Source organism: Melospiza georgiana, chromosome 15 (genome assembly GCF_028018845.1).
Source record: "Melospiza georgiana isolate bMelGeo1 chromosome 15, bMelGeo1.pri, whole genome shotgun sequence".
Classification (NCBI taxonomy): domain Eukaryota; kingdom Metazoa; phylum Chordata; class Aves; order Passeriformes; family Passerellidae; genus Melospiza; species Melospiza georgiana.
Window position 1 is genome coordinate 3,439,857 of NC_080444.1, and position 25,492 is coordinate 3,465,348.

Genomic DNA, 25,492 nt, shown 5'->3' on the forward strand with positions numbered 1-25,492 from the left:
GAGTGCAGCACCAGGTGGAGAAGCGACTGGCATGTCTGTGGCATGAGCTGGGTCCTTGGGGTTTGGTTAAAGGCAGCAAACGCTGAAAAGCAGGCAACAGAGAGTCAGGACTTTGGAGAGAGACACTGAAGAAAAGCTCCTGGTTGCTCTTTCCCTGGGTGAACCATTGTCTCACTTTCCTCTCCCAGAACGTGAAAGGAAGGGATTTTAGCAAAACTATTCCAGCCCCCATATAAGTTACCTAGAGTTCCACACTAACAGCCTGTTTGAGGCTGGCCCAGTCCTGATCCCCCTTTGTTTAAACACAAACCCTGCAGAAACCCTTCATTAATCACTTCCACACAGTCTCCCCCACTTTCCTCCTAGAACTGTGCCCCACCTCCAGCCTTCCTCGTCACTCAGGTTCTCCACTGCTGTTTCCCATCTCATTAAGAGTGGCAAGACTCACAGGATTTGGTCAATCCTCTACTGGTACAGCTCTAGCACTGCCACTGCACACCACATATACCCAACACACACCTGCCCTATTCTCTGAGACACTGCTGGGAAAAAACCAAAACAGGGCAATGCTTGGACTCATCACAAGCCTGATGTGATGAAGGATCCCAAGTACATTTTGCAGCAGCCTCTCATGTGGATGTTCCTTGGGATGGACTCGAAATGCAGATCTCCTTAGAAGGAGTGGACACAAACAGCTTCAGCCATTCCATCCTGAAGCCCTCTCCAGTTCACCATCTGCTCCTGCAAACTGCTTTGCTTTCAGAGACAAACAGCTTGCACCCAGACCTCAGAAGAGCTGCCATGACTAATGACCACAACCGTCATTATTTATATAAAAGGGTATTTCAAAGGCTCTAAACTGCTTCCAAAGTTCCTTCATGTTGTGGCCAGAGAGTCCTAAAAATAGCTATAATGAGAAACTACTTCCTCCACTGAAGCTGCCAGGCCCATACTGCTGCCACAGCATTCAGCTGTGCTCTTTACACCACAGAGTAACTCATGCAGGATATACCTGCCTGCCTAAAAATCCTAGCTAGATACAAGAAGTGCCAGAAATCAGTTAAGCTTTCATATTTTGCCACATAAAAAGGGAAGGAGCAGACAGAAAAAAAGAACATAGTCCCTGAGTCAATGGGTTTCTGGTCAGTCGGGATCCACTTCTCAGACACAGGCACATGCTTGGTCCCAACTCTCCTCTCAAGTCACCTCCATCCTGTAGCTAGTGCTGCTCCAATTCTAACTCTATAATAACAATAATATTTAACAGCCCTTAACATGAATAGATCCCCAAAACTGAGGAAAAGGGCTGATATTGCAGCCTGTACACCTGCTTCAGTATTTCTGTTCAGTCACCAACTGATACAGAAAGAGATATAAAACAATAGCAGATGATAGAAGATACTGTGTGTTACCACACCCTCCACACAGCCTTGCTGCACTGCACCATGGCCACCTCCTGTCCTGGTTTGTTCACCTTGCCACCAGCAGAATGGAGCATTTGACCACACTGAGCATTACCAGCCCTCTCCCCTGAGTTCTCAAGGTACAGAAACACTTCCTTCAGACCACACAACTGACACAGACAGCACAGACATGATCAGATCTGTTCCAGCAAACCAGAGCACCTCTGTTACTGCAGCCCAGCTTGCTGAGGATAGAAAGAGGATCAAAGGCACCTTCAAGAACAGCAAGACATCCAAACATCAGAAATGTTTCTGTATACCTGTAAATCACCTGCACCAAGAGCTCAAGGCTTCTCTTCCGCACCTGCCCCCCACCACCTCCCCTCACCTTGATGTGTTTGTAGGGAGGAGGTTTCTTGTCATTCTTTTTGTCTTCCTGAAGTTGTCTCAGTTCTTTCTGTGCTTTCAATTCTTCAAATCTCACAGCAGCTTCCTGAAGAGCTAAGTGAGAGAACAGGCTCTGTTATGAGGAACTCCCCCTGCTCACACAGAGCTGGGCAGCCACTGTCCACCCAGTGTTCACAAGGTTCAACAGAGGAGGGTGAAGAAAAGGCCAATGCAGCAGGGAAGTGCAGAAATTACAGTCAAGGGCCTGCTCATGGGTGATGAAGCATCCCATCTGTTGGCTATCTTTGCCTGCTCTCTTGGGCAGAGATGTCAGACAGCTACATCCACAACTCTCAAGTGCATGTTAATATCAAGATAATGACTGTATTGCACAGAGGGAAGCTGACCCAGCAGCAGCTCACTTGAATTTTGAGATGCTATGTCAGAATTGGACAAAGATTTGAGATCTGCACACCCTTCTCCCTCTCTGGGAGTCAAACAAACACTCTGAGCATGCTGGATGTTACATAAGCAGCAGCTTATTCTACACATTTAATTGCACTTCAGTTATAAGAAGACATGTTTCACTGCTGCATGAATGGCACTTTTCCAAAGAGGAATGAAGAAGGTAAGACCATGTACTTCCCTGGATGAAGGCAAGTTACCTTTTTTGTATATGCCATCAACACCTTTCCCCATCTTGTCTTTGCTGCTGACATCACCTTCCATGTAAGGGAACACACGAGCCTGGTGGGTCCACAGGTAGTCCTTGGAGCCAAAGAACAGCACAGGGAACTCACCAATGTCATGTTTCATTTTCTGGATGTTGACAGGAATTGTCCTAGGATGGCAAATCTCAGCTGGCCACCACCTGCAACACAGGGAAGAGCAGATGAAACCTCTGGCTTCCCCATTTCCAGACACCTCAAAAGTATGTTACTGCATGGAGGCACGGGAAAAAGTGTGTGAGGGCTTACCAGCAAGGCTGGTGGGGAGAAAAGAGGCTACTGGAGGAGAAAAGCTCACATTTTATGAGCAATGTGCATGCAAAAAAATGCAGAGGCCTGCTGCAATGAACCCTGCAGAGAGGAGCAGCTCCTCACCTCCACCACCATGAGCACTGCATGAAGGAGGAACGGGGACAAGTCTGTTCTATCTTCACCTACCTGTAGCGCCCAACTTTCACCCAGACTACTTCTTTGTAGTGTGGCTTTTTGCCTGCCTTGCAATCATTACAATACCAGCTTCCCTCTGGCATCTCAATGTTTAGACACTCACGGTGAAACGCAGCCGGGCACGACTCGCAGCATAAAAGGCTGCCCCCTGCAAAGAGAAAGAGGAGAAATTTATCAGTCACTGTGCAGAAGCCCTGCACTCCCCATTTCCAGACAGGCATGGAAAAAGGGAATGATGGTCTCGTGCAAGCTCTTTTCAAAAGTTGGGCCTTATTCATGGTAAAAAAAGAACCCTCTAAGAATCCAGAAATCCAAAAAAAAAATTGTAATCTGAAGCTGGACTTAAATGTGGAAAGCTAGGGAGGCAGTCTGCTCTCTGCAGCTCCCATTGGGAATGGGAAAAGCTCTTCCCTCTTGTAATGAACTCTGGGCAGGGCATTCCCTGGGGCCAGGCGAGCTCACCTTCCGAGCAGACAAAGCACCAGCTGACGTTGACGTGCTCGTGGTTGCGGCAGCCCCGGCGGGCAGTGAAGTGGTTGGGGCAGATGATGCTGTTGGAGGCCAGGACCACGGAGCCGGCGGCCAGGCAGAAGTCGTTGGAGTGATACGCGACCGGACACCGCACGCAGCGCATCAGGCGACCTGGCACGGCAGCCACACGGTCAGCCCCCGCAGGAACACCCCTCCTTCCTGCTCAAACCAGACTCTACTCATGCCTAAGCTCCAAATGACCTCTGGAGAAGGAAGCTGATCTTTAATTTTTATAGATCACCCATGATATATTCACTGGATTTCTATTAAGTTATTTAATGTAACTAAATATATAATAAATCTGTAATACCTATACCATAGATAAAATTGCATTATTTAGAAGTGAAAAATATCCTCCACGCTGTGTAGAAACAGTTCAAGAGTTCACAGACTGGGACTGCTTCCTATCATATACAAATAATTACTAAATCAGCTCCGACAGTAATTACAGATGGGGTGTTCCAAGTGCTTAGCTGCACATAATGAAATCAATCCATGTAGCTTCTGAAAACACAAGCACTTGCCTCTTGTTTATCAGATTTTACCCTGAAATTCCAGAACTTCCAGGCAATTCAGACTTCCCTACAGGCCTAGTTTATGTGAGGTTTTGGAGCTCAGTTTTCAGTTCCTCACAGCAGACTATAAACAGGAAGAAGAGGTGGGAGATGAGGAGTAAATGTGACCATTGAGAAGCAGCAGCCAGTCAACAAATGTTCAGTGGGGAAGTGGCTGGCTGTGGTGTTGTTTTGGCCTTGGTGTTGTTTTCTACACCAAATACTGATAAATGGGGGCAGAAAAGCCAACTTTGACACAGACTCTGAGGATAAAAATAGAGCTAGACTTATTGTCACCCATCTTAAGACACCAAGGAATAAAGAAGGCAGCCTTAGAAGCAAACATACACAGCAATCACAAAAGTTTTAAGTTTGATCATGTGAGATAAAGGTCAAGGTATTGCTGCAAACAGCTCAAACAAATGTTTGCTTAGGAAGCTTAGCCCAAGGGTGTCTCCTCTACAAGATGAGAGTTTACATAGAAAAAAATGGATTAGTAGAACAATATCATAGTTTGCCCTGTGCTGCTCTTGATGCTGCTGTGTTGACAGCCCGTGCTGCTAAGCAAGGCACCATCTGCAGCACTGGCACAGTGAGGAGCAGGTGGGAGAAACACGAGTGTGTCTGTACAGCTCCAGAGATTTACTCAGAAACCCACTGAGGCCTGAGGCAAGGCTGGGCATGCAGGAATCCCAGCCTGGGGACAGCCTGAGAACATTCCAGCTGCCATGGCCGACCATGGGGAGTGCTGCTGAGCCTCACTCTCTGACACCACCCCTTCCACTCCCCTGGGAGCAGCTACTCCTCAGCAAACACAGCCAGTGCCGTGGCAAGGACACAAAGGCAACAGTGCAAAGAACCAGGTGGACACAAAACAAAGAAAAACCAGGTGACTGCACCCCCCAGACCACCCTGGAGGACTGGGTACCTTTAGAGGCAGAGATGTTTGCTGGGTTAGCAGCATGGCAGGTCATGCAGATGTGCAGGGAGCAGCGGAAGCCCTTGTTCTGCATGACTGTGGGCGGGTATTTCTGGATGCAGGCTTCGTGGTAATACTTCCCACAGAGGGGCAGCAAGCACCGCTTCACATCCTCCCCGCAGCTCTTGCACACAAAGCAGGTGTGGACCCCTGCAGAAAGAGCAAGGCACTGGTCACACAGGAGGGCTAAAGGAGGGCCTGATGCTGTCACCGGGCTGTCTAACAGCACAGCACAACTTCCCAGCCTGCTGCACCCATCCCAGAGCACAGCTCTCTGCACCAGACTGCTTTGGCCCGAAGCTGCAATAGAATTCCACATCAAAATAAATATTATTACAGCTGGGACTTCAGGCCAGGGAAAAAAGAAAATTTTTAAAAAAATTACTAACCCTACTTTGAGATTTCCTCCTTTCCAGCCTGAAAAAAGCTTCTCCTCCCCACCACACCCCTTTCCAGAGTCCCAGGTAACAATTTATCTCTTTCCCAGCAGATCATGGACATTCACTTTGTACACCAAGTCTGAATCAACAGTAAGGCTGGTAAATATTTGAAGTCATTATTAGTGGCTTCAAATCAACAAAGAGTAGATTAAACATTAGGAAAAAATGAGGGTGGTGAGGCCCTAGCACAGAAGAAGCTATGGATGCCTCTTTTCTGTAAGTCTTCAAGCCTAGGTTGGACAGGGCTTGAAATACCCTGTTCTAGTGGAAGGTGCTCCTGCCCATGGCAGGGGGGTGGAATTTGATGATCTTTAAGGTCCCTTCCAACCCAAATCACCCTGTGATTCTAATTAGAAAGTCATCAGAAAGTTATCAGACATCAAACCAATGATGTGAGGACTGAGAGCTACTCAGCAGCCCTAGAGCAGGCACATCACTCCCACAGTCCTGCCCTACCTGTGGAACACTCATTGCAGATGAATTTGCCCTTTGGCATCTCGGAGAGCCCAAGGCACTGCAGGTGGAAAGCACCACAGCACTGCGCCTCACACAGCAACAGCTCCCCCGGCTTCTCACAGATCTGTGGGAGAGAAACACAGTATCAGCTTCAGCAATTTTCCTCCCAGCAGCATCCCACACAGCAGCAACCCCCCGTGCTGGCCAGAACTGCCAGCAGAGACCCCCCCCGGGGAAAAATGCTACATTTTCCTTGTGTCTGTTAATTCTGGCGGTTTGTGTGTAACCACTGTTATTTACCATCCAACTCCCTGATACCCTACATTGGTAAAATGTAGCTTACACTGGTCACTTCTCCCTAACCTCTGGGAACTTTAAGAGGAAGAAATGTTATTGCAGGAGAAATGCTTGATACAGAGCACAAAAAAATGGTTAGTTCTACAATAATTGGAGCGCTTGGAGGTTACCTGGGCTTACCTAGGGCACCAAGGTGTCTCAGAACTCACACAAAAATACTTTACAGTGGGATAGTTTCAAAGAGATTACTTCAAGAACGTTACCTGACACACATTCTCCTTGAGAGCTGCTCCTCCTCCACGCTCCCCCTGTATCTTTTTGGACGAAGGCACTCCATGGTCATTCTCTGACCCCTCCTCATGACCCTCCTTGGGGCTTGCTGCAGCCCCATGAACCGAGGTCTCCCCCTTTAAAGAGAAAACTAGAATTAGGATTGTCAGTAGCACCTTTCTGACTTGGAAACAACAAATTCAGTCACTGAGCACGTAATGGGTTTGGCAGGTGTTACCCACCCTGGAGAGAACATCCCCCTTTACAGTTCCTCCAAAAGATTTACAGGAAAGGAAAGAGCTCTTAGTTTACTAAATGATTAAAAATACACACTCAGCACAATTATCTTTTTGTGCATAACCCCTCTCTGATCAAGGAGTGAGCCCTGAATGGAAGCAAATCAGGTAGAAAAAGTCAGAAGCACTCCAGTATCTACTTGCACTAGAAACAGAAATGAAAAACCTCAATCTTCAGAGCACCTATCACACACTAAATGAACTACATTTTTCCTCTACACTCATCTCAGCTTGTTCTAAGCCATGTAAAATAGACCCAAAGGTACACAAGCCCTGTGTTAGTATGAGATCAGCCAGTCCCAAAAGGAGAGCACAGCAGGGCATTCACAGCCCATCCTAACTCTCCCACTGTCCTGTACAAGTGTACAGCACTGCCCATAACACCCACTGGTAAAAACCATCCTGGGGGAAGGATGGGTTTCAAATGATAAAGGTCCAACCACACACTCACAGGCCAAGTTAAGGATCCTGCCACAAAGCTTCCCAGTGTCCATGGCACCTGCCCAGGCAGTCAGGAGGAAAGAATAGCAGGTATCCTAGAGACATTTGTTTCTAGCACAAAATACAGCTGTCCTGCAGCTACACCCTACAGCAGTGCCACAGATTTTGTCAGGACAGGCAAATGAGGGCTAGAAAACACCATCCTGCCAGCTTCCAGCCCACTTGGGAGGTCTAGGGAACACTTCAGTGGCCTCAGCAGCCCCAGCTGCCACTCCAGAGCAGGGACAATTTAAGGACATTAATTCTGCACTAAAATGATGCCTTTAGCTCCGTGCTTTGAGGCAGAACATTTTAAGGACTCTGCCACTTTTAAATAAGGCAGCTCCCTGCAGGTAGCTGAGTGATCTCAATGCACAGCTGCCAGCTCCTCCCTGGGTCAGCAAGCTGTAGCCACTGTACACCCAGGCACAAATAGTACACCTGAGAGACCCTGTGAGAATTCAAAGTGCTGGCAGGAGCAGCAGCCATCACTCCCAGCCCTGCTTGGTGCAAGCCTGTCCAGCTAACAATCACGAGAGGGAGCTTTGCACCACTTTCTGTATGGGAAAGTCTGAGCTGTGGTGCTACTAAAGCTTGTAAGCTGAATTGAATGCCTTTTGAACACATTCTGAATCTGGGCAAAAAAAGGACAAAGGACATAAAGACTTTCTAAAGTTTAAAGCTGGAAGAACCTGGAGCTAGTATTCTGCTCAGATAATGATGCTTTCTTTGCCTGAACTGTTGGTTTTTCCCCTATTCCCTGAATGGAGCAGTATGAGTTTATTTGGGGACACTTTAAAACCATGTGCCTTCTGTGGAGCAATGATGCACAGATGCAGTGAGGGTATACTGAAGTATACATTACAAAGATGAATGGTATAAACTGACTTTATTGAGAGAAAAAAAAAAAAAAAGAAAAAAAGCAAAGTCCCAACTACAGGCTACTGCCAGTCCAACACACCTTACAGAGTACAGCCTTGTTCTAACACTGCTCCCAGAACTGCCCAGGGAAGGGATGGCAGAGCTAGACAGGATGAGCAAGGCCCATCCTTTGTAAACATGGAAAAAGGCATTGCCACTCAAGGATCTGCCACTGTGTCCCCTCCTTCCTCTGCCCAGCACAAGCACTGCAACACTCCATACCTCCTGCAGAAAGAAAGGCTCATCCCAGGTCTTCTTCCAGAACCATCCCTGCTGCTGTGTCTGGCACAATCCCAAAGCCTGACCTGTTCTTTGGCACAGCCTGACCTTGGCTCACAACCTTGACAAGCATTTCAACAGCATTTTCCATCCCATTCTGTCAGTCTCTTACTGCCCTGATGTTGTAAATTTGCACTCCTGGCTCCACAGACGGGCAAGGTCAGAGAAAGCTGCTTAGCTCAGCCCAGGCTGACAAGCTTTCCTCTGCCCTCTTTCCCTTGGAAGGCTTCACTGGGCTGTAGCATCAAACCATGTATTTTTTCTAGCAAAGTGGAGTTCCTTGCCCAGTGTGTGCAGCCACTGAGGGAGCAGCATGGTTTGAATTACACATGAAAGCACAACTGCATCCCCACAGCATCCCAATACTCACCTAAGCCAGGGGATGAACACCCACCACAGCAGCTGAAGAGACACAATTACATAATAAGGAAGGCTGGCAAAGGTGCCAAGCATTGACCTTTTTTTTTTTGGCATAGTTTACACCATACCTGCCTTCTGATACTCAATACAAATGTCTATATCTAGAGGCAGTTAAGACTGGGTTTCCTGTGCAGTGAGTAGTGAGTAGAGGATTCAGAGCCATGGCCTAGAACTTTGCTGCTCTGAGCTGCCTCTCTTTTCACAGAGAATTTGCTGTCTCATAGTGGGTAGAGCAGAAAATGTTAACTGCCCATGCCCAGCACTGGCAAAGGTATTTGTACAGGCTGTTTTAAAACATTAGTCCAGCTGTGCACACTTCAAAAAGAACACCAACACCAGCACAGGAAAGCTTACATGTACCAAGGGTATTACCCCAATTTATCAACTTTATCACAAACACCCTTTCCAAAATGCAACAGGATGGCTGGAACTGTTTAAAGTGGTGTGAGGTTTGTGTTCTCCTGTAAACTGTGGTTACAACAACAAATATAACAATATTGATCTATAATTGGCTCCTGAAATACATACTGACTATCCTGCCTGCTGCTGAACCTGGGCCACTGGAAGTGAGAGGCGATGGCGAGAGGCCCAGAGGTGTCCTGCCTCTCCCAGGAAGTCTTGCTTCCCCTACACTTGCTGATAACTGGCTCATTCCTAAAAGGCAAAATGTGCTTGTCAGAGATATTTGTACACTGACCTGCTAATATGAAGCAGAGGGAATTGCCCCAGTTATCCCTTTCTGCTGAATGGCAGAACGCAACCAGAGGCTCTTGTGAGCAGTCACACAGTCCCTCCCAGCCCCTCCAATGGGGTTCTTGGCTCATCCTGGTGTTCAAGTGCAAGCAGAAGGGGCTGAAGTCCAGTCTAGTGCCTGTGCTTCAAACTAGTTTGTAAAAGGACAGGAGACCCACCCCCAGAGAAGACCTTTTACAGCAGTTTGATTTTCTGAGGTGCAAAGCAAGACGCCAGGTAAAACCTGGTTCCATGAATTCAGAACAGCCTCTCTCACAGAGAATTAGCTGAGTAGCAGTTTGAAAACAGAGCCTGAGTTAAGCATCATCATAAAATAGCAACTAGATCAAGGCAGTATCTTCAGCCTAACCCCAGCTCAGGCAGCTGCATCAGTGGGACAAATTCTCAAATGACAGGCCCAAAGATGCCTCTGGCTTAGGCTCTGCCAAGTACCCTGGGAAGCAGCAAACAGGTTACAGGGATGAGAGCACGAAGATCCAACAGTACCTCAGAGTGTGGGGTCTCCCCCAGCCCCTCCTCATTCTTCTCCTTCTTGCAATGGACTGCAGCAGAGGTGTGGCGCTGCCTCTTCCGCTTCCGCTGCTTCTCCAAGAGCTTTTCAGAAGCTGCAACAGAAAAACCATTCAAGGAAAATGCAGAAAGAATTCTTTTGCTGCAGGTGACACCAGTAAGTTCTGCAGCCTGAGAGCTTCAGGCTGGGTCCTGTATTCTCTGAGGGCCTAAGGGCTGGGGCAATATCATCCTCCAGGCACTTAGCCCTCTGCCCTGCAGCCACCACACAAACACCAACTCATACTGGTTAAAGCAACTTTTGCTGGGCTGCTGAACCCAGAGCACCAAGCACTTACACACACACAGTTCCACAGGCACTGATCCCAATATCCCAACAGTCTGCCCTGCTATCCCTGCCTTCACTTACCTTCTCCCACGTCCTGGAAGTGGGCTGGTGAGTAGAGCTCAGAGCTGTCACTCTCTGAAGGGCCAGTACCCTACAAACAGGAGAGAGAGTCAAGTCACCAGATGAAAACAGAGGCACACACTCCTCAGCTGTGAAACCTTTTGGAATGACTGCAATACCTAATTTACCATCCAGATCATGAATTCATCAGAAATTTTACAAGAAAATATTTGGTTTGTGTGTGTGATAAATCACACATGTAAAAGTCTGTCTCTGTGAAGGGAGGAATGTGGAATCTGATGTGTCTTGTGCTCATCAGCACCATTCACTGCTTCCTATGCTCTCCCAAAAAGGCTGCTAATACTCTGCAAGGTGATGGGAGAAGACATTCTCTTCTGAGTTTACACTTTTACACACCTTAAGACTGAAATACACTGGCCTCTACATTATTGCAACAGAGATAACTGTACTAAGACTGTGCCTCACAGTGAAAGAAAAAGGACAGAAGTGTTATTAGTCAACTTTAGGAACAGTGGCAACAAGTTCTGTGCAGGCACATGATCTGAAATAAATAAGTTGCATTTTTCCAAACCATGTCATTGAATATTGAGTATTCAGTGGAGAAGAGCAGAATTTTCTTTAAAAATCTGAACCAAACAAGGTATCCTACATATCATTCACCTCAAGCCTCCATCCTGCTTCAAGCTCTGCACTTACATGCATTCACCAGCTCACTTGGGAAGGTAACAAAGAAAATACTGCTCAGAGGAAATCTGATGGAAAAGGACAAAGCCTTGAGTTCAAGTTCAAGCTACATTGTAACGTGACAGAAAGCCGCTGTGCAGAACATTTCTGCTCATACCTTTCCAGCCAGCATCCAGATGACTCCTTTACCATATAAATCAATTTTAAAAAGAAGATTTTAAACCAAAACTACCCAATCCCCCTTTACAAGTGGAGAGGGGTGGGGGACAGTGGATTATTTCATCATAACACAGCAACCAGCACCTTTGGGAAGGGTGGACCTTTGCTCCTGGGCTGCAGCCAACAAAAAACCACATCCCATTGCATTGTGTCCTGTTTAGCAGGATCTGCTGTCTGGGCCTGCTTTCTATCTAGTTTTCAAAAGAGCTGGAAGGGAAGTACCTTCTTTTGGGGAGTCCATTCCTCCTTCTTTGGCATAAAGGCAGTGTCCAAGTCATTGGATTCCAAAAGCTTTTTAGTGGGCTTCCTTTGACGCTTGCTTTCGAAGTTTCCTGCAATGAAACCCTTCACATCAGATAAACAGGGGTTTTCTTGTCTTCCATCAGATTAAGGCCATTAAGTAAATATCAGCCAACAGTTCAAAATAATCTGCTTCACCCTGTCTTTGAGATCATAAGCTCCCAGGGCAGAGATGCCAATTACCTGCTTCTGTACAACTTCAATAAAAACAGACCTCAGTCTGTCATGACCTTCAGGCTCACCTCAATATGTAATATAAAAATCCACCCACAGAAGAGAGGCTGTGAACTCACTGCCAGCAGGTAACACATGCTGGCAGCCCAATTCACATCATAATTTCCCAAACACTTTGATCTGCATAAGCCAGTCCTACCACTGACACAGCCCTGCCTACACTCCCACACCCCTCACATCAGTGTTCATGCTGCTGCAGTAAACAGGCTGAAGATCACAATCCTGGTTAAAAGTACTTGAGAAAAGATAACCCAACAAAACTATTTCCTCCTCAAGCTTTATCCTGGCCCTCAGGAGGTAGCAAGTTGCTAGACCTGGGTTCCTTCACTAATTTTGGCAACAGTATAAACTTAGAACCAGGAAATGCTGATGCTGAGTGCAGACACTCTGCAGACATAGCCTGTTACCCATCCCACCCCATTCATCCACTGCCTTCGACAGTCTCAGCTGTGCCCTTTGACACCTCTGCAGGCACAGCTCATCCATCACACTCCTAACCCTCAAGACAAGCTTCTGCCCACTCTGTGTGCTTCAGCAAAAGGTGAGGGGAAATGACTGAAAAGAGCTACACAACCTCTGCAGACTGGAGGTTTGCTCCCACTGCTGCAGCCTGTTGTGTTCTCCTGCATCTCCAATCTTGGGTTTGCGTCCTCAGTTTTCCTCCTTTAATCCTCTCCAACTTCCCTTCCTTGTGACACCCACAAGTCTCCAGAGGCAATTCCTCTTCCCTCACACATGAGAGGCTAACTGACCTCCCACTGACCAAAAATCTGCTGACTTGGTTTATTTTCTTTGACTACAAGTCCTTTAGGAACAGTGTTCCCTCCAAGCCAGCACAGCCAGAACACCAGGGCTTTAACTCTGGACACATCTTTAGATGCTATCAGAGAATAAACACACTGAAAGGAATCTTTGGGACTGACACTGCTGGAAAGGGAAAAGGCCCCTCAGACCACACTCCTTCTACACTGTGCCTTACTGAAGACCAAGAACCGGGCTTGCTGCTCACACAAATCCCCAAAAATTTCTACAGATGCTTAGAACCAATTAAGTAGGAAGTTCTTCCAGAGGGAATTTTGTGCTACAGCTCCCTGAGCTTTCTAGGACAGCAAAGATCACTCCATGAAGCTCAGACTTTGTGCATCACCCTCAGCACAGCAATGTCCATCCAAAGGGGTTTACAGCAACAAGAAACTGTCAGGCTGAAGGAATGTCACTGTTTGGAAGCACAGACAGAAAGGACTCGGAGAAGGAGTTGTGGCCTCTTTTATATGGACAAAAGAAGCATTCTGTGCAAGGATCTAAGAAGGACCACCACAGTCTATAGGAAGCCAACAGTACCAGGTCACTGGACACCCTTGCACCTGCCCTCTCTCTCTTCTCAACACAGTAACAGTCAGTGAGTGAAGAAGGCAAGAACAAACAGTGGCAACAGCCACTGATCTTTTCATGCTGTCCCAAGAAAGATTTTTCACGGAACTTGAGTTACTTTCACTTACAAAAGCAGCATCACACCACCTGCCACTTACCTGATTTCAGGAATCCCTCTTCTGCATCTGGAGAAGCAGAAACTTCAGAAACATCCGAGGAAGACAGAACCACCACCTCTGGAAAATCTGAAGATCCTCCTTGAGCTTGACTAGGGGGATCAGTGGAGTGGGATCCTACTTCTGAGAAGGAACACTCTGCTTCAAGGACAGGAGGGGACTCTTTGGTTGAAGATGGAGTTGAAACCAAAGAACTTGGCCCCCGCTGGGTCTCTCTGTCAGGACTGCATTGTGCAGGAGCACCTCCTTCACATTCAGACCTCGCCACAGAATTCACCTGCCATGGTGAAATATGTTGGTGAAAACATTCACTCTGCATGGCACTGCACACAGCAAGAACACTCAACCACAAAGAACATAAACACACACAGACCAGAGCCCTGGAGAAATAACCACAAAGAGCTCGCTGGCCTTCACCCACCTTTTGTGATTGCTCCTGGCCCTTCTTTGATTTTTTCTTGGGTGCAAACAAGTGATCATATTCTTCTGCATATTCCAGAAGCCGTTTACTCGGCTTTCTAAGGCGCTTCCTCTCTGAATGTGCTAAGAAAAAGGAAAGCAGCTTCAAGACTGTGTTTCTGAGATGATCACAAGACATCTGTGGATAATAGCTGTTCCTGCCTTCTCTTCCAGAGGTTCCATGTGGGAAGAGCTGATAATTCTCTCTCTGAGACAGCCCAAAGAATTTTTGAATCTCCTATTTTCCAAAATCCCAACTTAGCAGGAGGGGATTTTTAAAGACTTCATGCATTTCAGGTAAGAAATCAAAACACATCAGACTGAGAGACTCCTGAAATTTCACCCAACATGTCCCTACAAGCTACATCTAACTTGCCTGCAGTACTTCTACCAGAACCAGAGGTCATTAGCAACTCGTTACACTTTTGCTGTTTACTCAAACTCTTTTGGTTTTAGTGCAGGGGCACAGGAAAATACTGCTTTCCTATAACACAGTTCAGTCACTAGTTTCACTAGGAACACATAAGTTTAATTCCTTCCCTTCTCCTCCTCCCTGGCATTTTTTTATATACTACAAATTCCCCATCTGCTGCTGTGAGCCCATTTATTGCTTTGTTTGTTCCACAGTGAGATCAGGGAGCCAGTGACTGCAGCACTTCTTGTCTCTGCACAGTGTGGTGGCATTGCAAGGTAAAAGGTGTTTCCTCACCACAACCCTAACCACACCACCTCGACACAACAACACAAGGCAAGCTCCAAAAATCTCATCCCTGACACTAGAACAACTCTTCTTAGCAAACTGCAAAAGCAAGGTGATGCACATTTATGTCTTTTTCTCACTTCTCAGAATACCTCTGAATATCTCTGACTTTTCTCCTTTTTACCATTCAAAGTCATTAAATAATACTGCCCAAAGATTTCCCCTAGTCAGGAATATACCTGCATCTCCTGGAAGCTTTGGAACAAACAATAAATATTCTCTTTGCTTCATTTCATTTGTAGGAGGTGGCTTTTTCTTCTTTAAAACGGAAGCATTTTATAACAAAGCATTTCAATGCAATGCTTCATCACAGGGATGTTGGACAAGATTGCTACATTTTATTGTGGCTTTGTGGTTAAACAAGCATGAAGATGTCAAACTTGGCCAAAAGAGAAGAAAGAAACAACTTTCTCAAACACAGCTATTTTCAGCCTCTATTAACACTCTGCACAGGTGTCAGAGTGAAACACACATTTCAGCACATAAGCAGTTATGGGATGAATATCCTCACCAGGCAACTATTTAGAGCCCCAAAACTGTGCAGCAGAGTACACAGCACTGTGCCAGAAGGGCTGGTTTAACTGCTTTTTGTTCCCAAAAGGAATCCCATACAAGAATCCCAAATGCAGATTGACAGTGGCAAATCACAGACCTGATGAAACTATTATTTATAAAATTGGCTTACATCAGCCAAATCCACCAACCTTCACGTCTGCCTTATTTGCTCTAAACCACTGTACAAGGTTTGTGGCAAAATTATGCCCAATGCTGCCATTTAACTATGATGAAGACTTTATGCAGTTTGAGCTTAGTGGAAATGGCACAGTTGTGACTGCAATCTGTTTTCTCTCACACTGAAGCTGCCTGCTGTGGGCAAGGACTGCTCACATCTCAAAGCACTGCAGTCAGTCCAGTTTCCAGCATCAGCTTCTCTGCCTTCTAGACCTTGCCCACCATAAAGGAATGGTCTCAACAGAGCATTAGAGGTTGACTCAGCCCCACCTGCACTGGGGGTGTCACAGCAGCCCTGCCAGTGGCACTGGTGCCTCCCCACAGCACATCTGTACAAAGGGAGTGGGTGGGTACAGAGCTCACGTGCTGTGTAGGGCAGGGGAATTAGTTTATGCTGCAGCTGTTGATCTGGCACTTTTGTCAGCAAACCCAGGCCCTGCCTGCTGCTGCATCCCTGTACAGTCCTCACACTGCTGCCACCTCGCCCAGAGCCTGCTGCCTTCCTCTGGCACTGCCCTCCCAACTCTACTGCCTCTCAGCACCTCCTCTTCCCTAGCTCGCTCTGCACACCTTCATCTTCACCTCACACAGCATCACAGAGGAATGCTTCAACTGCCAAACCACCATGAGGCTCTAAGAACCTGCCAGGATCTCAGTGTGAAGGAAGAACCCGCAGAACGTGCATCCTCTCACCTGCTCTACAGAGACCTCAGTCCTCAAAATCACACAGACCCAGCCAGAGTCAGTGAATGATTAAGCTCGTCATGACTGAAAACCAGAACTTTTACCCCAGGTGTTACACCCTATAGGCTTGTTTTCTGTGCCTGCTGCAACTTGCCTTGGGCAGGTCCCACAACCACCAAGCCAAGAGCTGCCTTTGCCACAACTGAAACAGAAGTGCAGGCTGCCTCCAGCAACCACAAAAAGCAAAATACACACATCAAAATCTGCACTGAGAGAACACATAAGTGACAGAATGCACACAGGCTCAAAATAATGATAAGTTGTATCATTTTATGATATCACAATTAGATTAGAGCAATTAGTGTGGTGAAACCTATGCAAAAACCTAATTTTATTGGTTTTATTAAGGTGTGTTTCCCCAGATTCCCTGCAGAAGCCAGAAGATGGTACATGTTGAATAAGGTTCTGTTCGCCCTATTCTTCCACACACTCTTTTATTTCTTCCATTGGCTTTAACCAAATGTCCCCACCTCTGTGGGAGAGGCCCTCAGAAGCCTCCTCCTGCTTGGATCATTTCCCTTCCAGTGCTGCTGCCTTACTTCTGCCTGCCATATTCCAGACCCACCTCCAGCTCAGCCTCCCTCTCTTCTGTTCTCTCTCACCCATCAGGCAGCCACACCAGAACTGTAAATTAGGAAATCTGTAGGGCTCCACAAGTCACTATGAGCAGCTAATAAAATTCCACACTAAAAACTAAAAACCTCCCAACACATTGTCTTGAGGAAATCCTACAGAACCAATCGAAGACAAACTATGTCAAAGAGGACTATGAAAGATAAAAAACAGAGCAGCCATTGAGGCTCAGTTTTCTGGAACTTTCTAGCATTGACCTACCCCACTAACATCAAATTTTTGGCTCTAAGGAACACATTATGAAGGCATAAGTTAAAAAAAAAATCCCAGGGTCAGAAGGATTCTTATTTTACCTTTCACTGGGGAAGAACTAAAGATTTTTAATGTGTGCAAAATTTTCTGACCAATAACCTGAGTACAAACTCATAATGACTCTGCCTCCTTTGTCCTCCATGCTTACAGAACTCAAACCAAGGTCCCACACTTTCTTCTGCTCAGATGTAGATATCTTCACATTGTCAGCCACAAGTTCTGTAACTTATCCTTTAAATGAAAAAGTGTAAAATGTATACAAATACTCTGGCGCAAGTCCAGCTCCCTTACCTTGTGCAGAGAATTCAGACTGGGGAGCAAAGTTGCCAAGCTCTGTTTCTGAGTCCATCACACTGGTGTTTGGCTTACCACATACATTCAAACGTTTATCAACTAAGTCTAAACGATTCTCAAAGTCCTGAACTGCCAAGTCTCCCTCAAGCACCTTTGAATGAGGGGAATGCCTACGTCCCAAGCACTCATTTCCCTTCAGTGAAAAGCCACGAGAATTCAGGCCAAAGGCACTCTCCAAGTTTCCTTGTTCCCTAGATCTACTGGTGTGCTTATTAGATCTAGCACTGCTTTGGTTAAAACGCTGCCATCGCTTTTTGGGTGCTACGTGATTGGTATCATTAGACTCATCACCAAGAGAGCTCTCACTATTTGCCTCTGAATCCAAGTCTGGACTCTCCCCATTTTCAGTAGAATTGCAGCTCTCTTTATTTCTACCAGCTTCAGGTCTCCTTCCAATACGACCTAAATTGTCATCAGATAAACAGGCAGAGTCTTCATCAGTTGAATGCTCTGTTAAATCAATACACTCCTTCCTCTCAGTATCTTCTGCCTCATTCCCTAGAGGACTGGTAACCGAACTGTGCCCACGGAATGAACGTTCTCCTGAATCTCTGGGTAACCGACTTAGCAACTTACTTGGCCCTCCTGGTTTTAAGTCCTTTCTGTTTGAAACTGTTTTATCTCCAAGCTTTGATGACTGCTTAGATTTTGAACAGTTGCGTTTGGACATGCAATTTGTGCCGTTTGTCCCAGAAACAGCAGCACTCGCAGGCTCCCTTTTACCAGTACCAATCCCTGTCAACTTGGTTGGAGGACCACGTGAAAATGAGGAGTTGCTTAGAGCAGAGTTTGGAGTTACTGTTTCCTGGACACAATCTCCATTTTTTTCTATTTTATATGGGGGACCTACAATGGACAAAGACTTGAGACCACTTGCAGAATTGCTTCCAGAACCATCACTTGTGCTGGTATTTCGAAATGGGACTATATTTTGACCAGTCATCAGTTGCTGCTCTTTTGTCTTACTGTCATGCATATCCTTCAACATCATTAACAAGGTGCTGAATTTGTAATCTGGTTCAATGGGCAAACGACCAGAAGCAGAAGAGAAAAGCAAAGGTACTGTGGCCTTTGGAGTGCCAGAGTCACTGGCATCATCATTCATGGACCGATAGGACAGTTCCTTCAGCTCTGACAGAACATGCTTCACCACGGCTGTTTCAATTTCAGCAGAATCCCTGGGTTTCTCATGCATGTTGTTTAACAGTTTCTGACCATCAACTTTTCCACTTCTCTGAAGAGAATCTCTTGAAAGGCCAGAGAAACCTTTGGTATCTGAAGAACAGTGATTCACACCACCCTCCTCTTCCGCAAGAGAAGGCTCCAACCCAGCAACCTTTTCTTTATGTTTACATTTTATACTTCTGCTTCCGGGTAATTTCACGCTTTTTGATTTCAAGACTGCTTGATTTGTAACAGCAGGCCAGGAGCCATCCTTGGAAACACTTTGGGGGGTAGTGTGCTTGTTTGCTAGGGAAAGATTGTAATTTCTCACATCTGAAGAGCACTCGAGAGGTGTCAATGGCATCTCAGCATCAGACAAACCTACTTCAAGCTCCCCATCCACAAATTCAGCATCAAGTCTGCTGGTTACCGAACCTCCCAGAGCTTTGCGCTCTCTGTGCGACTTCTTCCTGGCCCTTCTGCTGCTCTTCTGAGAAAGATACATGGAAAGTTTAATGTTTCCACTTGATGTCATAGCAAAGTCCTTCTCCACTTTATCTGAAGAATCACTAACTTCAAGAGCACTAGAGGCTCTCTCTGAACTTTGGTCCATGGTATCTACATCGCTGTTCCCACCATCAGAGAGGGAAGAGGATGAATCTGATTCAGTTTGTTTTTTCTCAACACCATCATCAGATGCAGAATAGTGTATTTGTAACTTGGAACTGCACAAAATGCCCAGAGAGCTCTTCTCTCTCTCAAAAGATGGGCTGGAAAACAAATCTCCTTGGAGGGTGCTTTTCAGAGTGTCACTTTTACGGTTCTCATAGTCTGGTTTTAGAGGTGTCTTTTCAAAGCGTCTTTCTCCAAAGGAGGACAGCAAATGGTTTTCCCTGGTGCTGCTGGCTGCTGTCAGGCTGTTGGCAATGCGCCGAAGCTCGTGAGACGCGTGCTTCTCTGGTAGGTCCCCAACAATCACGTTTCTAACTACGCTCTCTGGTGTTTTGTCTTTGATTTCTTCCCTCGATGTTTCCCCTCTGGCGCCACTCTTTTTTACTCTAGTCCTTTTTCTGCTTTCAGAGGTTGTTTTCACCTGTGGCTTGATGTGCAATTTTCCTTTTTCACTGGCCACGTGTCTGGAGTCAAAAGCCAGGGATTTTAAGCAGCCGTTCAGTTGCGTGTCCCTTTCTGCCCCAGGGCCATTGCTGTAGTATTCCAGCTGCACGTCCTTCTCGCTGTCCGGCTCACTCGAGCTCTGGCTGCACTTCTGATCCTCTGGACCCCCAAGAAGAATGTCTTCTGCCTGTCCAACACTGACTTCCCATTTAGCTCTAAATTTCTGAGGAACCTTAAAAGTTGGAGACAAAAAGAAGACAAAATTTGAGTAGGTACTTAAAGAGGTAAAAGCAAGGAGCACAAGGCACTGGAACTCAGAGACATTCCTGCATTTTGCATCTTTAAGACAATTCCCTGGGACTGTGTCTGGCAGACACAGGAAGTACTGCTCCTGGGTAAGCACCCTGCATTCCAGCTGAGCCCTGTGCATTCCCAGAACAGTAAAAAGGTCCCTGGAAAGTAAAGGTCTCTGAAGAATCGGATGTCTTGGCATGCCAACACACCCTGAACACAACAGCCTGTAAAGGGCAATGCATATGGTATGGATCCCTGGCACAGAAATGCAAAGCTACAGCCAGCAAGCCTCACAAGGCAAATGCAGCACTGTTTTCCTCAAAATATCTGAGCAGACCTGCTTGCTGTCCTCATTGTTGATTCTTCCTGCATCCCCTGAATTCAGAGCACGATCTGCCCTCTCCATCAACTCACCTCGGGACTAACATGAGCTCCACACACATCTAAGATGTGCTCTATCAAGTTCACAATGTTCATTCCTGGGAATTCTCCCAGTATAACTCTGTATCTGTAGGAAAACCAGAAAGCTCTCTGCATACTTAACAGGAACCTCTGCTAACACTCAAAATCAATAAGAAACTTGTTTCTGATCTGCATGTATAGTTTTTGGCTGCACAACAGCAAACTAAGAGCTTCACAACTGCTCCTAAAATCAAAACCAATTCCAAGGCAGGAGGAACAATTCACATTGCTGACACTTTTTTCCTAAAGAAAAACCCAAACCAACAAAGTCTCATCTCAGCAGATTCAAGAAAACCTGATAGCAATCCAGCCAAATACTCTCAGCTTTGCATCAATTTTGGCTTCCAGGGGTGCAAACCTGGACATTTATGTGAGTAACAAACGTTTGATTCCCTCAACTGCAGGCATGCTGGCACTCCATTTACATTTAGAATGAGATTTCAGCCACGCAGCACTTCTAGGACCAGAGAAGTTACTTGGGAGCATGTCACTAGTTGTTGAGAGCACAAGGAGAGAAGTCCTTAAAGAAGATACTGAACATGCCCTTGGAAAAGAAAAACCAAATAAGGCCACTGCCCCCAGGGACTCACATCTGCAAGAGCACATTCAATCTGATGGTTCTGCACTAACACAGGTTATAAAGCTTTAGAGTAGGAAAAAAAAAAGAAAAACCAGATACCATTGCCTAGTGTAACTATTTGCTTTCTCACAGCAACACAGTAGCCTCTGCAGTTCTCCACTTCAGCTATTCCAACGAGTTAATTTCTGCAGTCACCTTCCTAAAGACATAGACCAGACCCCTGTGTCACATTACATTAACTGGCTACAACTGCTCAGGGCTGTTATGTTTGGAAACGGAGATGGTGCGATGAGCCACAAAACTCATTCCCACAGGCTCACTGACAAAGCATTTCCCAAGTCAAATTATAAGTCCTAACAGGTTTCTATAAAGAGAATTACTGAAGCAGTGCTAAAAACCCCACTGCTTTATCTCAGCCAGTGATCTAGTGAAGCATGCAACTCCACCTCTGATTGAGAGCAGCCAAAGGAGGCTGCCAGAGAGCACAGAAGTTTTTTAGCAGTGCTGCAATCCACAGCAGGAGAGGGCTGTGCTGCTAAACAGATCCCACACCAACAGAGCCCAGATTCCTCTGCCTTCCAGAGCTGTCCAGGGCAATAGAAGCAGCAGGCCACACCCCAGCATAGAAGAGAGCCTGGAAACTCCTGGCAGTTTATAAACTATGCTGCTGTAAGGACACAAAGAATCCCTTCCCTGGCTGACTTGCTGCAGTCAGTCTCACAGAAGCTGTCAAAGTACAAATTCAGGCATAAAGGAATATTTTGTACTGTGCAGATTCAAAGAAATAAAAACATATTACACAAAACAGCTCTTTCACCTTGTGTCTGTATCCTTTTTCCTTTTGCTTTCCTCTTTTCCGGAGAACAGGCAGCTCTTCAAACTGATGTCTCCCTTCAAAGAGGACAACAGCTTTCCCAGGAACCCAGGTTTTCTCTGAAGGTTCTCCTAAGGCTTCCACATAATACTCTCGGTATGGTCTCCCACTGGAAACTATTTCAAGAAATTTAACAGAATTACCCCTTGTATGTAACAGAATAAAGACACAAAAAGAGACACAGAAAACAGTAACTATTGGAGAGGTAATTTTCAATTAAATTTTGCTTAACAACATTCCTACATAAATGCCAGTTCTGGGGATTTCTACTCACAACTAAGGCAGATCCCTTTGTTTGCTACTGTCTATATTTAGACTATTACTATTCTATTTTTAAATTGTTTGGGCTTTTTTTGGTTTTTACAAACAATTGATTAACACGCCTATGATTGGTCATCTTCCTACAGCAAAGACAGCTTGCATAAAAAGAGAAGGTAAAAATATCTAATTTTTTTTCCTTGAGAGACACAACACACCAGGCAGAACATTTTTTTCTGCTACTCCCTGATTAATGATTAAACAGTCCAGAGCACTTGACCGTTGGGAAAACACAACAGTGCTGGGAACACCCAGAACTGACATCCTTCTGGATAGGATTTACTCACACAGGTTGAACCTCCCCATCACAATACATCTCATCCTCTTCCATGTTTTAATACCAAACAAAGTCTTATTTGGGACATAAAACATGAACAGCAGGATTTAAGCAAACACGTGCACACACATTGAAAATATTAGGTGCAATATGACACAACATTAGTTGCAATAAGTTTCTCCATACTTCAGGCACAAGAGGTGCAGAGAAAGAGAAGAAATTCAATCATAGGTGCACATCCAAAGATGCTTTAAAGGTACTTTCTATGCAAGAAAATTGAACACACATGGTACAAATAAGAACTGAATCAGTACTGGGTTTAAAAGGACAGGTCACAAGCATTGGAACAGAGCAAACAACACTTATGGGATACAAACTTCTCCCTACAGTCTGCTGCAATGCATCAACCTTCTCCTGGAAACACCTTCACCCTCTGAACAGGCAGATTACACTCCCAGCCCATTTGGTTTGTGCTGCCTCTTCCAGGGTGCCAGAACAGTGTGGCAGCCTGGCCTTAAGTGATGTTGAAACTGAGATTCTAACCAAGACCACTGAGAGGATGACAAACAACCACCAGAACAACATCAAACCAAGTGCAAAGATCACATGCTGCATCCACCCCATTCACAGTTCTGGGACTCAAGCCACTGAGCCTACACCTTCCAGCTTCAAAAATCTTCCAAGCCAAGAGCTTGCTGAGAAAAGGTAAACTGCCTTTAACTAAACACCATTCCTGAAATCCCAAGAGAAGAGCTTTCAGCACAAGAGACAAGGTTGAAGCGACCTGCCTTGTTTTGAAGGGCTTGTTCCCTTGGCAACAGGAGAGCCAAGGCAGTAGGACTGAGCTTCCTGCAGTGCACACAGAGCCCAGCTCCTCCTGCCCAAAAGTGCCCGAGCTCTGATCCATCTGCTTTGCCACCTTGGCATTGGGAAGGGAGGACAAGCAGATTACATACAGCCACAGTTGGAAAATATAATTTTCCCATGAGCTCCACTGGTTTGAACACAGATAAAACAATGGTGGGAGAGTCCCTCATGTGGCTGGAGATCAGGCCTTCCTGGAACTTGCTGACAGAGCTTTTCCTCCCTGCAGAATTCCTTTATTATCAATCCTCATGCATAGGCTGAGAGGGGAATACTGGACAGCTATGTACATTAAATCCTGCCCAAAACTTCATGAGGAGGGATGTTGGGAGACAATATATATCAGCATATCTTCTGGAAACATCTCTGACAGGATTTTGAGAGCTGGAAACAGACTATTTAAAATAGCACATTCACTATTCTCTAGAATCAGGATAAATGCCTCCCCAAAGGATGAAGGGGGAGGTGAAGAAAGAAGACTTCAGCAAGCAGGCTTGGGGATTATGTGAGCACCACGTAGGAAAAGCTACTTCATGTCTAGAGAAACAGCCGTGGCTCTGAGCCGATGGCCACTCAAAAAGAACTCCACTCATGCACAGCACTTGTGCTTAGGCTGGCAAGGGCCACAAAACCTGGAGACAAAACCAGTAGTGAGTGGCAATCTCACCAGTCTAGAGCTGTCAGTGGCAGAGGACACCTGTTCAAGGGGTTTCCAGTTGCCCAGAGAACAGAAAGAATCAGAAGGGGAAACCAGGAACAAATAATAAGCCTTTCTGTTTGTGGTAGTCTCCCCGTGGCATCTGGTATGATAGTAAAAGCAAACAATTCCTCATTTCCCTTCTGTTCTCTCCATCACTCACCTATGTCTGCCTTGATCTTTCAAGACTCTTTTTCTCCCTTCCTGGCTCTCTCCTGTGGCCAAGCACACACAGCTCTGTTATTTTTGCCCATCTCTCCTCCTCACACTCAGCTCACTCACACTATACCCTGAACAGTCACATACATGGCTCCATCTCTTGGTTTTTCCAGAATTTCCTGTCAACAACCCCTTACTTTTTTGTGCCAAATAAGACCCAAAAATTTCACTTCCATGCACGTGTTCCCATCACACCCTCAGGCACTTAGCAGCTACACTGCACTACCCCACACTCCACTCCTCAGCCTCTCCAGCCTCCCATTCTCCAACAACAACTCCGATCTTCCCAGCTCTGCCTCCTCACCTGTTCCACCGCTCTGATCGATCTCCTTCTTCTCTGCATAACTTTTCTGAGAGGTTGCTTTTTCTTCTGCACTGCCCTGAGCTTAGCCCAGCTATCTGTCCTTCCTACAGTTTGGGGAGAACAGCCTAAATGTCCCACAGCCATCTGTGCCACTTCATCACCCCCAGCCCCTTCTTCCTGCCACCTCCCTCATTTAGCTCTACTTTATGGACCCAGGTCTTGTTTTCCACAGCAGAGTCTATTTCTTCACACCGTTCAAAGGCCAGAAATGCTTTTAAAATTAATTAAAAACTGCAGCATCCTGCCATACACAACACCTCCACTTTGTGGTCTGAGTAGATACAGTACCTTTCATTTTTGAGTGACAGTCCAGCACTGGGTCATGACAAATTGTGCATGGCCACCATGGGCGTCTGTTGAACTTGGCCCAAACAAGATCCCCAACTTCATACTTCACTGGAGGATTCTTCTTGACTCGGATCTTTGGGGAAAAACCAGAACACAAGAAATCACTAAAGCTCCAGATGCTTTTGAAGAGATTTGCCTCCCCCCCTGTGTGCAGATTACACGGGACAGCAGAGACATTTACATTAAAAAGCAAGTCCCGATTTTACTTAGTGGCTCCTACACCTTCAAAGAACACAATGGTTCTCCCCATTCTTCTGCAAGAACAAAACAATAAGAGGATTTGAGAAGGTTTTTGTTATTTTTTTAGTAAATATCGTGACCTCTGGTAAATGACTGCACTCAAACTTCACACATTTGAACAGGTAAATATTTGGAGTCACTACTAGACCCCATTATTTCACCAGCACCAGTTTGTTAATTTCAAAGGTTGCAACATA

General features: G+C 45.9%; 1 protein-coding gene across 2 annotated transcripts in view; it reads right to left on the bottom strand.

Moving 5' to 3' along the window:
• Positions 1–25,492, bottom strand: part of NSD1 (nuclear receptor binding SET domain protein 1) — a 54,476-nt gene that overhangs the window by 15,212 nt on the left and 13,772 nt on the right. Inside the window, exons 2-16 of one of the 2 annotated variants that reach the window (XM_058034730.1) lie at positions 24,996–25,128; positions 21,912–22,084; positions 17,416–19,990; positions 13,966–14,087; positions 13,527–13,821; positions 11,686–11,795; positions 10,561–10,630; positions 10,128–10,246; positions 6,486–6,629; positions 5,926–6,049; positions 4,979–5,179; positions 3,428–3,607; positions 2,957–3,113; positions 2,456–2,661; positions 1,792–1,904 (exon numbers count right to left, since the gene is read on the bottom strand). In XM_058034730.1, the coding sequence (XP_057890713.1) occupies positions 1,792–1,904; positions 2,456–2,661; positions 2,957–3,113; positions 3,428–3,607; positions 4,979–5,179; positions 5,926–6,049; positions 6,486–6,629; positions 10,128–10,246; positions 10,561–10,630; positions 11,686–11,795; positions 13,527–13,821; positions 13,966–14,087; positions 17,416–19,990; positions 21,912–22,084; positions 24,996–25,128 (4,722 nt within the window). The remainder of the gene's footprint in view (positions 1–1,791; positions 1,905–2,455; positions 2,662–2,956; positions 3,114–3,427; positions 3,608–4,978; positions 5,180–5,925; positions 6,050–6,485; positions 6,630–10,127; positions 10,247–10,560; positions 10,631–11,685; positions 11,796–13,526; positions 13,822–13,965; positions 14,088–17,415; positions 19,991–21,911; positions 22,085–24,995; positions 25,129–25,492) is intronic. The other variant, XM_058034732.1, reaches the window with a different exon arrangement.